The sequence below is a fragment of the Periophthalmus magnuspinnatus genome, chromosome 16 (genome assembly GCF_009829125.3).
Source record: "Periophthalmus magnuspinnatus isolate fPerMag1 chromosome 16, fPerMag1.2.pri, whole genome shotgun sequence".
NCBI lineage: Eukaryota > Metazoa > Chordata > Actinopteri > Gobiiformes > Gobiidae > Periophthalmus > Periophthalmus magnuspinnatus.
Genome location: NC_047141.1, coordinates 26,010,839 through 26,024,697, shown reverse-complemented (window position 1 = coordinate 26,024,697; position 13,859 = coordinate 26,010,839). Strand labels below are relative to the sequence as shown.

Genomic DNA, 13,859 nt, shown 5'->3' with positions numbered 1-13,859 from the left:
AGGACCCGGAAGCAGGGCGAGATTAAAAAGCATGAGAGAGAAGAGTGCGCACAGAGCGCACAGAGCGCACGGAGTGGTATTCTCTCAAAGGAGTCAAGTGCGGGACTTTACTGCCCACCCAGCTTCTGCAATTCTGGATCAACGCTACTTCCGAACAGGACTGGAGACCGAGTAAAGGTAAGATAAACGCTTCTGATGAACACCTCACCTGCAACATGTGACTGCTGGTCACGTGACACAACCACAGGTCTGACAGCCAAGACTCACTTTGTTTAAAAAAAACAAAACAAAAAAAAACCGCACAGTGGAAGTAATAGCCTATAGTAAACACTGTCTTGGTTTGAGAATTAATAATAATACAGTGATTAAAATTATACTAGTATAGTAACAGTGCCCTTATATGCTGCTTTGTTTGATTGAGATAAATATATAATAGGCTATTTTTTAAGTCCCAAACCTGCTCACAGAAAGAATGTATCTTTTTCAAGGTATTTCAACATAACTGTAACTGATTAAATGCAAGATAGATATGTTTGCCATACTGTGGATTATTTCAAGAAAACAAACAAAAGGCAGGTGGCACCAAAGTTCCACAGTGCATCTTTAAATAAAAGATAATTTAAAGAAGTGTAGGATGTTATTTGTGTATAATTCTAAATTATGATGAAGTACTTATTGCATAGGCCTTCTTGTTTATCTGTGAAAGTGTATGCAGTTGAAGGAATGTTGTGGCCTTGAGTGAGTGATATGGTTTAATGTGGAATTTTCATTTTTTTCAAAGATCATATGACGGTTCTGTATATGATCATGTCACATCCTCTGACCAACAATACAGTCGACAGAACACATGCTCCCCTGTCACATACTCATCTACTGCAGAGTCCAGAACCATCTAGAAACACATCAAGTCATTGTTTTCCATATAATAAAACTAATTTCCAAAGAAACAAGTTGGTACTTCCATGCCACTTCCAGATGGTCACATTCACAAATAAGGGAGTAGAAAACACACTACAACAAAATATCGAATAGCAATAATGACCTGGGACATCCTCTTTGTCACACTTCTTTTTTCATTTTCAATATGTACATTTTGTGCTCAAGAGTACACATGTTTGTGTGTCTAATGCTATATTGATGAACATTCTAGGCATCTCCATGGATACAAGCACGTGGCAGAACCTCCACTGTAGAAAAGTTACATAGTGCATCTTTGACTGACCTAAAGATACAGAAACAAAGCGTTATATTGATCGGAGTTTATTTTGCATAGTTTTTAGTTTAGTGGGAGTGTTGTGAAGGATGGGTGAGCACCTGCCTGCTGCTCTGCTAGAGGCCTGTGTGGTGGTGGGAGCCTCCAGTGAGAAACTACGAGAACTCTCCCAGGTAAGTCACAAAATCAACACATGCACCTGGCCATATCACCTTTGTACAGTGGCATCAAGAACAGTGTTGATGCCATACTGAACAATACTGAACAATTACCTACCCATCTCAAATTTTCTGTTTTTAGGCAAAGTTCTTGAAAAAGTTGTTTACAACAACTTACTTTCTCCAAATGTTTTCCAGTCAGGTTTTAGACCCCACCACAGCACTGAGACTGCTCTTATTAAGATGACAAATGACATCTACCTGAACACTGATGCAGGCAAAGTCTCAGTCCTGATCCTGTTAGATCTGAGTGCTGCTTTTGACATCATGGGATCCTCTTACATAGGCTAGAGGACTGGGTGGACATCTCTGGTACTGCAGTAAACTGGTTTAAGTCCTATCTAGAAGACAGGGACTACTTTATTGTAATTGGAAACTATATCTCAAATCACATGGCCCTGACCTATGGGGTGACCCAGGTGTCAGTCCTGGGACCCCTTTTGTTCAATCTCTACATGCTGCCATTAAGTCAGTCAATATGTGGCAATAATGTGTCCTACCACAACTATGCAGATGACACTCAGGTGAATATACTGCATCCAACAAATCAATATGTTTGAATGCAAAACAACTTTCTCCAGTTAAACTCAGACAGTCTTTGGCCCAGAGAAACAAAGAGAAATGGAGTCTAATGTTATTCTCAAGTAAAATATAGAATGAAATTTGTCTTCTGTATCTGACTCATCTGAAGTGCTGTTGGGGCAGTGGGCGCCGCAGGCTTCATAGGGCTGCTCAGTAATGTCATAGTGTAGAAAATTCCAGGCTTACCCTTCACCAGAAAAGTTGCACATGGCAATTTTAATATTTTCTTTAACACCATTGTAACTATTGATTGCAATAACTATTTAACACACAGAGCTGGCAGCAGAGCCCTGTCAGTAATGGGGCCCCTGTGACGCTGGAGCCGGAGGTGCTGCATGTCCTGGCCCCTCCCTTTGTGAGCAGACTGCACACAGATTCTGAGCTGGTGCGCTCGCACGGCCGGAGGAGAAGGTCCTTCATACGCAAGAAGAGAGAGCACCTGTACTCTACTACTGCTGCTATTGCTCAAGGTGGACCCTATATATAGTATTTAATCTCTAAGGCGCTGTCAGCCTCCTGTTATAGGCAACATTTTGAGGACTATTCACCATTAATTTCTATTACCACGTTTATGATCATCCTTAAGCCCATGGATAGGCTACGGTCATAATAACATCATGAAAAATTGAGCTGGAGGGCAACTCAGAATATTATGGTGGAATTTACTGTTTAAATGTTGGATTTGCAGACCTGGTTTATGGTTAATATCTAATATCTAATTAAACAAATGGGATTTTTTCACAATGACTTCAGAAAGCTGTGCCATTAGTCAATCCCACAGATTGTAAATTTGATTATTTATTTATTTTTTTCCAATAGCAGTCAGTCTCCCATGGTGTTATACAGACCCCTCTCCTCCATTTGAAATTATGACTGTATCAAATACTGTAGAGCATGAATGTAGCCCATTTTCTATGGTATTTTAGGAATAAAATGCTTGTTGTTATGCTATTTAGGTCGGACAGGGGCAGAGCAAAGAGGAAGTGATGATGTTACTGTTCCCAAAGACATAGACCTTGTGGCTTTACCTCAGCTCTGCTTCCCCGGTATGAGTGTGGTTATTATGTGGAACATAATACAGTTCATGTTGTTCACATAATTATATCCACATTGTTTTTACAGGTGGGCTTCAAGTAATGAGTGAACCAAGAGAAGAGCAGTTTCACTTTCTAGTGTTTACAGATGTTTTTGGCAATAAAACATTTAGTGTTGTCATGCAGTGTTTTAAAACTATAGTGGTACTGAAAACATCTTTTCAAATATATGCAGTAGCTATAATGATACTTTTTGAGTATACTTAAATATGTGTCTTCCTTCAGGACGACATGTCACAATATCCAAATCAAAATGGAGCTGGCAGTCCAAAGCTATTCTCAGCCTTTAGTTTCTGTGTTATATCCAAGTACCCGTTCTTCACAGCCCTGAAGGACAGTTTATCGTGGTGAGAGACTCAGTGGCATCTGCATTAGATTATGTTCAGTTGGTTTAGTAAGTTACTTTTTAAGCTGCGTCCTCTTGTGTTCAGCTTTTTACCTCAGCTGAGGTCCTGTCGTGTGTCAGACCTGGAGGACAGAGTCAAGGAGTTTGCAGCTAAACTTGCCTTGGTGCCGGCGCCCCCTCCTGGACACTTGCATTTGGTGAGGTCCATAGATGAATAGTCCAGTGTTTATGTAATAGTATGTAACAGAAGCTTTTGTTACAGATGTTTTCTCTGAGGCCTCTGACAATCACTGTGCCGTCAGGGGAGGACAGGGACAGTCCAACTGTGGACCTGCAGCTGCACCTGCCTCTGCTCTGCTTCACACCACAACAGTTACTACAGGTACTGGCCTGCACACTTATACTGTGTTTTTGTGTGTATATTAGCCCAGTAGGTTTGTGTTTTATTATATGCATATACTCAGTGTGTCTGATCATGACCCTTGTGTGCAGGTGCTGTCCTGTCTGCTACAGGAGCAGCGTGTGGTGCTGTTTTCTACAGACTGGGCTCGTCTCACTCTGGTGGCAGAGTGTTTACTGCTTTTTCTCTGGGTGTGTTATATTGGCAATGTATGAATACATAGATGCATTAAAAGTACATATTCTATAAAAACTGATGGCCCTTCCCTCAGCCTCTGTCCTGGCAGCACCCCTATGTCCCCGTCCTAGCCCGGAGTATGCTGGACTTCCTCATGGCTCCTACAGCGTTCCTCATGGGCTGCCACATCAGCCATTTTGAAGAAGTTGCATCTGTAGGTAACTTGCAAAAAGTGTTACTTCACAATTTGTGCAAATTAATTTGATGATTATATATTATATACATACAGTGTAATGTAAACCACTGAAGTGCTCATGTTTTGGTTGTTGTTCTGCCCAGGAAACCGATGATCTGGTCCTTATTAATCTTGATAATGGAAGTGTGTCGACGTCCTGCTCTGAGACTGTGAATCTGCCAGAAATTCCAGGGTCTGCAGCTGAGTGCTTCACACAGAGGTAAACACAATAGAGAATAAATACAATTAATGAATGCACATTAATCTATAAGTCTGTGTTTGGCAGGTGCCAGTCTTTACAGACTCAGTTTGACTTGAGTCAGTGCCACAGCCCGAGCAGCACCGACATAAACGAACACAGAGCCCAGAGACGCACCTGGCAACAAACCCTCAACCACGATATCCAGAGGATCTCTCTGGAGCTCATCGTCAACATTTTCAGGTCAGGCCTTTTCTGTGACCCAAACAAATATGAGATTAGATAATTATAATGATTTGATATCATTTCTGTATGTGTAAACAACAGAGATGTCTGCAGCCATCTCAACTATGAGCACAGGGTGTTCAATAGTGCAGAGTTTCTGAAGACAAGAGAGCCCAATGAGCAGCTTTTTTACACTAAGGTACAACATACTCATGTGTACTCACAAACACAACCTGTACATCGTGAACAACCGTGAACACTGTATTTATTTAAATATCTGTGGTTTGTCCATAGGTGTTGGAGACACACATTTTTCATTCCTTCCTGAAGGATCGCCTCAATAAGAAAATGGACAGCTTTGCTCGCATGGAACTCAACACGCGCTCAGAAACACAAAAGTGATTTAACCTCATTTACTGTATGTGTAATGTGTAAAGTGTACATTGTATATCTGAGCTAATACAGGTGATTGTGTTCAGGATGAAAGCCAAAGTGGAAGTCTCTCGCAGGCCCACCATGCAGGAGATCCAGGCACGCAGGAGGAGCTCTGCGACTGACCACCAGCTGAAGAGACAAGGCATGAGCCTGCCCAACCTGAGCGACCACCAGAGCTTCCAGAGGACCAGCCTGCTCCACAAAATCATCCCTGATCTAGGTTTGTCCTCTTGCTATTAAAATGACATCTACTCAGTTAATTCGAGAAGTCACTAAAATGTCAGTATTCTTTCTCCTAGTAGCATTTAGAACACCACCTAAACCTGCAAAGATTTTCAAACTTCCAGACTTCCCAGCCTCCCTGTCCTTCCACTCTGTCCAAGGTTATTACTTGGAAATTATTCAGCAGCTCAACAAGGCGATCTTCTCTGCACAGCATGAGAACTCTGCTTTACTCGCAAGGTATTACAGTCATATTAGTAGTAGTAGTAGTAGTAAGTAGTAGTAGTTATGGTAGCAGTAATATGTTTTATGTCTTTAATGTGTCTGTTGTAGTCTAACTGAATGTTTCATGTTTTTACCTGCCTTTGGATGAAATTTACCAAACTCCAGCATATTTATGTTGAAGCTGCTTGTTGACATATTGATTATTATGCACTGTCTTATTCAGATAAATAAATGAAATGAGATAATAGTAGTAATGGTAGTAGTTGTTGTTATAGTTGTAGTAATAGTAAACCATTATTTGTGTTCCCTTGTGTAGATTCTACTATCTGCGCGGCCTCATTAACACCCTCTGCTCTCGCCGGCTGGATGCTCTGAGTGACTTCCAGAGCTTGTATAAAACAGACACGGCCATCTTCCCCACTGCTCTGGTCACATGGCTCGTGGACTCACTGCACCGCGACGAGAGGCAGCAGGCCGACCGCAGGCCAGAGCTCAAACGACTCATCCTCAAAGTCAGTACTTTTACCATGACTGTTTGGGTAAAATTGGAATATGAACTACTAATTTACGATCACAGTCTAAATTACAGGATAAGATGAGTATCAATAGAGAAATTGTTTTGTTTTTTCATTTATCTTCATTTATACAGTGAGAGCCCAATGAGAGTAGGCAAGGCAAGGCAAGGCAAGTTTATTTGTATAGCACAATTCGTACACAAGGTAATTCAAAGTGCTTTACAGAATAAGAAAGACATTAAAATCACACAAATCAAACATAAATAATCACAAATAATCATCATAAAATCAACATTAAAAGAGAAGAGTGCAGAATAAAAACCTGTCAGTCATATGCACAGCTAAACAGAACTGTTTTGAGTCTGGATTTAAACATTGTCAAAGTAGAGGCCTGTCTCACATCTTCAGGAAGACTGTTCCAAGTTTTAGCTGCATAAAATTTAAACGCTGATTCCCCATGTTTAGTCCTGACTCTGGGCACCAGCAGGAGGCCGATCCCTGAAGTCCTCAAATTGCGAGATGGTTCATATGGCACTAACAGTACCAGACTCTTTTTCATTAGATCCTGTTAAAATAAATGGCATACTAAGGGTCTAGAACCTTCTTTTCTCCATGGAGATGTCATTTTGGCTGGAATGTTACACAAAATGGCACAAAACTTTGCTATCTCCATGGAGACAAGCTTGTGACAAAACCAAATATATTCTGGCAATATAAAAATCTTTTAACTGAATAAATGATCAGTAGATAAATGTGATGCCATACTGTGTTTCTAGGTAAAAACTGAAAATGAAAAAACATTGGATCCCGGCAATGACCACGTGAAGAAGTTTGAGCTGCCCAGAAAGCCTCTGAGTCTGGAGGAGTTTGTGCGCTGTGTCCAGGAGTGTGGTATTGTCAAAGACGTGGCCACTATCCACCGCCTGTTTGGTGCTCTCACAGATGGTACAACGCAGCATTTATTCACTCAGATTTTTATCTTGTTACTCTGTTCTTGTTCAACATCATGCATGACTTAACAGGATTAACTTTGTGACTGTGACAGAAAACTAGAAGTCTGGAGTGTCAATTAGTCCCACACAATCATAATGTCTATATAAAAACTACTGGGTCAAGTGATGTTTGTTACAGAGCGGTAAAGCACACTTCTGTCTCCCAGGTCAGTCTAAACAAGTGGATCCTGATTTGTTTCGAGACTTTTACACTTTTTGGAAGGAAACTGAGGCCGAAGCTCAAGATGTGAACCTGCCCTCTGATGTGATTGAGCAGCTGGATTACAGTGAATGTGTCTATAAACTCTCCTCCTGTGTGAAGACATCGCATGGAGTCGGGAAAATTGCCATGACACAGAAACGGCTTTTCCTTCTTCCTGAGGGGCGAGCTAACTTCCTGGAAATAACAAAATTTAGAGACATTCAGGTAATAATTTTGTGCATATTACAGATAGAAACATTTAGCGTGGTGGAATAATACCTTTGATCAATATGACATCAAATAGTGTCAGTTTGTGAAGAAAATAGTTTAGCAATATCTGAAATATAATGTTAACTAATTAGCACTCTAACCTGCTAAAAGCACTTTAAAGATGCTCTATTACACAGAAGTGACTCTTATGAGCTTTAAGCCATGCTATAATGTTGTTACCTCCTCAAAAACATATCTGAATTTGCGTTTTGTTTCATTTACACATGTTTGAATAATCTTTTATTATTAGTCTGTCTACATCTCTAAAGCTCAAAATGCTCTGTTCCACCTTGTGATGTCATGAATTGATAGTTTTCAAGTTAACAGCTACCTTTTACCTTTCAGTAGAGACTGGCAATTCCAAGGCTGAAATTATCCAAATGATTCTAGTGAAGGTGTAGGTGGAGCGTAAAAACACAGTGGAGCACGTCCTGTATTACAACATGACATCTTGAGAGATCTTGAAGCATTTATTCAAGTAGCTCTTCACAGATCTGTAACTTGACCTTGTGCCATCATCTGCTTGTCTCCATCGAGATCAGTTGAATGCTGTACTGTGGAACATTAAGCAAAGCTATCACATACATAGTGCGTCTTTGTTAAATGTTGTATACTGTAATTGCAGGAAGTAAAGGTCTCTTCTGCCCCATTCCTCCTCCTGCGGATCCCGTCTCTCCGTATAAAGTCCAGCAGCAGGCCTGAGGTGTTTGAGGCCAATCTAAAAACAGAGACTGAACTGTGGAACCTCATCGTGAAGGAGATGTGGACTGGACGCAAGATGGCCGACCAACACAAGGTACAAGAATATAGGTGAATTTGTGAACATAACAGCTCCTGAACACCAGAGAACAGCACAGATACAGTTTATTCATGTAGATGCCGTAAGAATAATCACGTCACTGTGTTTGCCTTATGTGTAGGATCCCCAGTACATGAACCAAGCTCTGACCAATGTCCTGCTGATGGATGCTGTGGTCGGCTCCCAGCAAACCCAGAAGTCCATCTCTGCTGCCTCCAAACTCGCCTATTTCGATACACTCAAACATGATGGTGGTTACTCTACATTACCTTTCTGGCCTTTAAACAGGTTTTAATCATGACATATCATTGCAATACTTTCAATTTTTTTTTTTAGTTCCTATGATGGTTCCCAAAGTGACCTCTGAGACTCTAAAACATAAGATAAACCCGTCCCAGGACCTCCCAGAGCCACAGACTGTGCATGTGCTGCTCTATACTCCAGGTAACTCATTGTACTTTCTACTGACTTTGGGGAAGCAACGTCAACAAGTCGAAATTAAATGTTATGTATAATTACTGTGGGACAAAACATTACAATTTGATAAATATTAACTACAAATAAGAAAGAATTATTTATTTGTCCTAAACCCATATATGTGACCATTGATATTAAAGGTGCACTATGTAACTTTTTAGGTGGAGGATCTGCCACCTCCTTTTCTCTGTGGAGATGTAATTTCTTTGCTCTCAAATGATTTGTTTTGCATTAAACATATCTATATCTATGGAGACATCTCAGATATAGTTACATAAAAAAACATGAAGTGACATCCTTAACCAAGACTGATGATTAACCCTGGCCTCTGTGTTTTCCGTATCATCAGGAAAGGCAAGGCGAGTTTAATTGTATAACACAAGTCATACACAAAGTAACTAAGAAAGATTTTAAAATCACAATACAAACAAATCTAAACATAAATAATCATCATTAACATTAAAACAGAAAGTGCAGAATAAAAACCTTTCAGTCATATTCACAGCTAAACAGAACCTGAGCCTGGATTTAAACATTGTCAAAGTAGAGGCCTGTCTCACATCTTCAGGAAGACTGTTCTAGGTTTTAGTTGGAAAAAACTGAAACGCTGATTCCCCATGTTTAGTCCTGACTCTGGGCACCAGCAGGAGGCCGGTCCCTGAAGTCCTTGGAGTGTGAGATGGTTCATATGTCACTAACATGTGGGAGAGGCTTGTACATAAACAGAGCTGCTTTAAAGTCTATTCTCTGAACCACAGGGGCCAGTGCAGAGACCTGAGCACAAGACTGTGCTGGTCCTTCCTGGTTCTAGTCAGGACTGGAGCAGCAGCATTCGGGATGTACTGCAGCTGTCTTAACGCTGCAGAGAGGAGAGTGAACAGGCCGTTACAGTAGTCTAACCTACTGGAGACAAATGCATGGATAAGTCTGGTTTTGACAGTAAACCTTTGATTTTTGCAATGTTTTAGATGGTAAAAAGCTGCAGATGTTATTTATTTGATGTGACTGTTAAAGTTCGAGTCTGAGTCCATTATTATCCCTAGATTTCTAGCCTGACTTGAAGGTTTTAGAGAGAGAGGCTGGATAAATATTCATTATGTGAAAGGTCATTTGAACAGTACAATAGAACAAATGGTCCTAGATAGAAAAAAGCCCATAAGATGTATTTATGTATTGTGCTTAATTGTAAATATGCGTTAAATGTGATATATGTCTTTTACTGATCATGTGCCTTAAATTTACTGTGAGCTTTGTCTTTCAATGTAATCAACTGCAAATCACTGCATCCGCTGTATGTTTACGCTCTCACAAGACACAACTATTTTAGTGCTAATGTGCTTTGATTTATAGTAATGCTCACAGAAAAAAATGGCATTAGTACAATAAAAAGTGTAGGACAATCAGGGCTGAAGCCATTTGGGAAAGATCAAATTGCAATTATGATTAAATTAAATGTATCTTTTAAAACAAACTCTAAACATATTTATGAGTATTATTATTTTGGATATGTTTGAAATGTGAACTGTTGAACTAAGGCTGCGTTCACTCTTGTTTGTACTTTTTTGGTAATGGTTTAATAGGTTTTACAATAAGACCCCCTGGACTATGGAAACACAGGGACTCTAAAATACCCACATGACTGCTGCCTCTGTTATTTGCTAATTGTCACTATTCAAATAGTTTTTTATACAGTTGTGAGTAATCTTTCTTATAGCCCTATACTAAGCCCCTTGTGTGTGCTTGTCCCTCCAGGCCAGTTGACGTGCAGTGACTCTGGCACTGAGATGAACCCTAAGCTGTGGGTGGCTCTGAGCGGAGGCCGAGTGGTTGTGTTTGACGCCACCAGCTGGTCCATTCTGCAGGACTGTATTATGGTGGGGGAGTGTCAGCTGGTAAGAAGCATTTTGTATGGAAATATGACCCACATGTTGAGCTATCTAGCTAGCTGTTTTTCTTTCTGCTAGCTTTGACCCATGTCTGCTTACTGCTTCTGTAATTCTGTTGTTAATCTGTAAATGGTTGCATTTTTGTATAGCACTTTTCCACCTTCAAACATCCATTCACACACACATTCATACACTAGTGTGCACAGGAACTGGGGGCAAGGTGGGTTGCATCTTGCCCAAGGACACAATGACAACATTCATTTGCGGGAGCCGGATTTGCTCCGGGAACCTCTGGGTCAGTGGATCTGACCATTCAACCAATGACGTTTATGTAAAGAGCAGGATTCAAACTGCCAACCTTCAGATCGATGGACAAGTGCTCATCCATAATTATTTTGTAATAACAAGCAAAGAAACTTGTATTATTACATTACACAAATTAACAAATTGTTCCATATGAAATAAAATAAATCTACACCTCTACAATGTGTAAGCAAAGACAATGCAACATGAGCCCCCTACTCAGGTTTTACACCTTATATTAAGTATATTAAGTAAACCTTTGTTATTGAGTGGTTGTCTGTTGTACCTGGTTATGTGTTACAGAATTGCATGCTGGGATTGGTGCAGGAGCAAGTGTGGATCGGCTCAAAGGACTCTGTGATCTACATCATTGACACTCACAGTATGTCGTGTAACAAACAGCTGACTGAGCACAGACAGGAAGTGACCGGGCTCGCAGTCGACACACGTGAGCACAAAAGGTACAACTTAAATATGTATGTGGATAAATCAGTCATAAAGCCATAAGCTATAGTCATTCTCAAACAACACCTCTGTGCATCACACAATCTGCTAAGTAAAATTTCCATTTATTTTTCTCATACACTTAAATGAAATGTAATAGTTTGAAAGCTTGATGGGAGCTAATCTGCTTTACGGTAACCAATGAAAAAATTATCTATAACACCTAAAATGGGAAAAAAACAAAACAAAAAACCTTTCCCTGCCATCAACCCTTTTTAGTAGTTTTCAAAATCACACATTACATGTAATATAATTAGATTGGGATCCCTTAGTGGCTAGTGGGGTTCTCTGCATTTGCACATTTATCTTTTGCCTGTGGACCGTGGTGAGACCTTGGTTTAAAGGGCCTGTGCTTCAGTCAGGCGATGTACTCATGCAGCTGCGATGGCACGATCCTGCTCTGGGACTCTATCAGTCTCAAAGTGAAGCGTCAGTTTTACCTGAGCTGCTCCAGACTCTCCTCCATTCAGATCCATGATGGCTCCCTGTGGTGCGGTGAGTGTCAAAAACTGTATTCTTTAGTTTTAATAATAATAATCATAGACTTAAAGATTGCCGTGTTTCCTGCAGGTTGTGTGGACAGTATTGTGGAACTGAAAAAGAGTGGGACCCCACAGAGGAGGATTGTACTTCCTGATGACGTCCGGAGCAGTAACTTCAGCTGTTTCATTGTGATGCTTGAGGTGAGAAAGAATGTTTGATAATACATATCTTCAGTTATATGGAAAAGTACTTCAAGTAGATTATACCACTTCAAATGATACTGTTTTCCCACCAGCCAATGTACTTTCACAAGTAAGACTGTATAAATAGAGAGAATGTGTTTAGACAAAACATCAAGCACAAATCTAGTCATATTGTCTTGTCTTTGTGCTGCTCCTACTGTGTACATAATGTAATGTACTATAATGTAATATGTGTATTGATTTTAGCAGGGACAGCTGTGGACCGGCTGTGCAGATTCTGGAGACCTGTTTGTCTTTAGTATAAACAGTCGACGTTCCTCAAAGAGAATCACACTCCCTGGAAATTCAGGGGTCACCTGTATGATCCAAGTCAAGAGCCAGGTCAGTGTTTTAAACGTGTCATTCCAATACTCAGTTAGATGACATCACAGCATTGGTAGGATTGGTAAATGTACTGGTATGTTGTTGTGTTATTCATGGGTTTCATCTTCCTGTTTATCGGTGACATTTGAGGATTACTGGCATTTCATTTTCTTGCTGTGCAAGATTTTTGTCACTCTGAAATCCATGAATAAGTCATGTTAGGTTAGACTGTTTTGATAGTTTGAAACGACATCAAACAGAATTATTGTAAAGGCTGATGGCTTGGATAATTTTACATCTTTAAAAGCTACAGTGCGTGTTTCATGTGTGTAGACCCAACATTTACAGAGACATAAACCTGCATTTTGAGTTATATCAGCAGATTTTACCATCAAATTCTTATCTTAATGTTAAAGAAAAGGTTTAGGGTCACCAATTGCACTCCTGAATTAGCATAACCATTCATAATCCATGTGTCTGACCTCCGCAGATCTGGGTGGGTTGCCGTGCCAGTGGTGATCATGGTGACGGTCAGGGGAGGAGCCAAGTGCTGGTGCTGGACTCAGAGACACATGAGGTGGACAAAGAGCTGCAGGCGCACACAGACAGCACCCAGACGCTGTGCTCTGCGGAGGGCCGATACGTGCTGAGCGGCTCGGCCAGAGGGGATGGCAAGATTGCCATCTGGAAAGTCGAGTGAAATTATGGACGTGTGGATTTCCCTTAGAGATTCTGAAAAGACTATAGACCTACACTACATGAGAGGACTTACAACGACTGCTACATATATACAAATGCACAAAACAAAGAAACTGAAGTCTCTCTACATTGATCAACTGGTGGTTTTCTGATTCTAGAGCGTGATGATGTGTCGCTCAGAGTCAGGTTTCCCTATTGATTACATTGTACTTTACTATAAAATATCCAAAAGGTAAATTCTTAAATGATTAACCTGATCATTTCTATTAGTGACTCGACCGAAGAACTCGCTGTATTACAACCAAAATCAGCATTTTAACATTATTAATTTTAGCTGCCCCCTTCTGTATTAAATATTATGGTCCAATAAAATGTTGTGATGTCATCTGAGCAGCAGTAATGCCAAAAATCCCGAATCTACATTCATTTTTGAACGTTAAACTCATTATGTCGTCTCTATGGGTCAGATCTGGAGTTACAATGAACTCATTCTGCGTAAACTTGATTTCCACTGTCAGATATTTGTGGTTTGGAGCTCAGGGGGTAAGAATTATTTGCAGATTACAGCTTTTATTAGGACTTGAAAGAACTA

General features: G+C 40.3%; 1 protein-coding gene across 3 annotated transcripts; it reads left to right on the top strand.

The window, feature by feature from the left end:
* The first annotated feature begins 19 nt into the window (after window positions 1-19).
* Window positions 20-13,785, top strand: LOC117383320 (DENN domain-containing protein 3-like). Of its 3 annotated transcripts, XM_055228232.1 has the most exons (28): window positions 20-177; window positions 1,274-1,386; window positions 2,288-2,483; window positions 2,970-3,059; window positions 3,136-3,251; window positions 3,333-3,454; window positions 3,539-3,650; window positions 3,716-3,835; window positions 3,946-4,044; window positions 4,125-4,244; window positions 4,370-4,485; window positions 4,552-4,707; window positions 4,792-4,888; window positions 4,984-5,087; window positions 5,169-5,344; window positions 5,427-5,586; window positions 5,888-6,083; window positions 6,863-7,031; window positions 7,246-7,505; window positions 8,176-8,346; window positions 8,471-8,600; window positions 8,686-8,793; window positions 10,579-10,718; window positions 11,319-11,476; window positions 11,878-12,014; window positions 12,090-12,202; window positions 12,452-12,586; window positions 13,059-13,785. In XM_055228232.1, exons 2-28 carry the CDS (start codon window positions 1,303-1,305, stop codon window positions 13,266-13,268), a joined length of 3,795 nt encoding a protein of 1,264 aa, XP_055084207.1. In that variant the 5' UTR covers window positions 20-177; window positions 1,274-1,302; the 3' UTR covers window positions 13,269-13,785. The 3 variants fall into 3 exon arrangements, with proteins under 3 accessions (XP_055084207.1, XP_055084206.1, XP_055084208.1); XM_055228231.1 differs by lacking the exon at window positions 20-177 and having other exon boundaries at window positions 5,424-5,586; XM_055228233.1 differs by lacking the exon at window positions 20-177 and having other exon boundaries at window positions 1,371-1,386; window positions 2,288-2,368; window positions 5,424-5,586.
* Window positions 13,786-13,859: the final 74 nt, after the last annotated feature.

What these genes read in the sequence shown, in the direction of transcription:
- LOC117383320 (XM_055228231.1), top strand. Translation starts at nt 1,303, where the DNA reads ATGGGTGAGCACCTGCCTGCTGCTCTGCTAGAGGCCTGTGTGGTGGTG. An exon ending in CTCCTGGACACTTGCATTTG is followed by an intron (nt 3,651 to 3,715) that starts GTGAGGTCCATA and finishes CTTTTGTTACAG; the next exon opens with ATGTTTTCTCTGAGGCCTCT. An exon ending in GCTGAGTGCTTCACACAGAG is followed by an intron (nt 4,486 to 4,551) that starts GTAAACACAATA and finishes TGTGTTTGGCAG; the next exon opens with GTGCCAGTCTTTACAGACTC.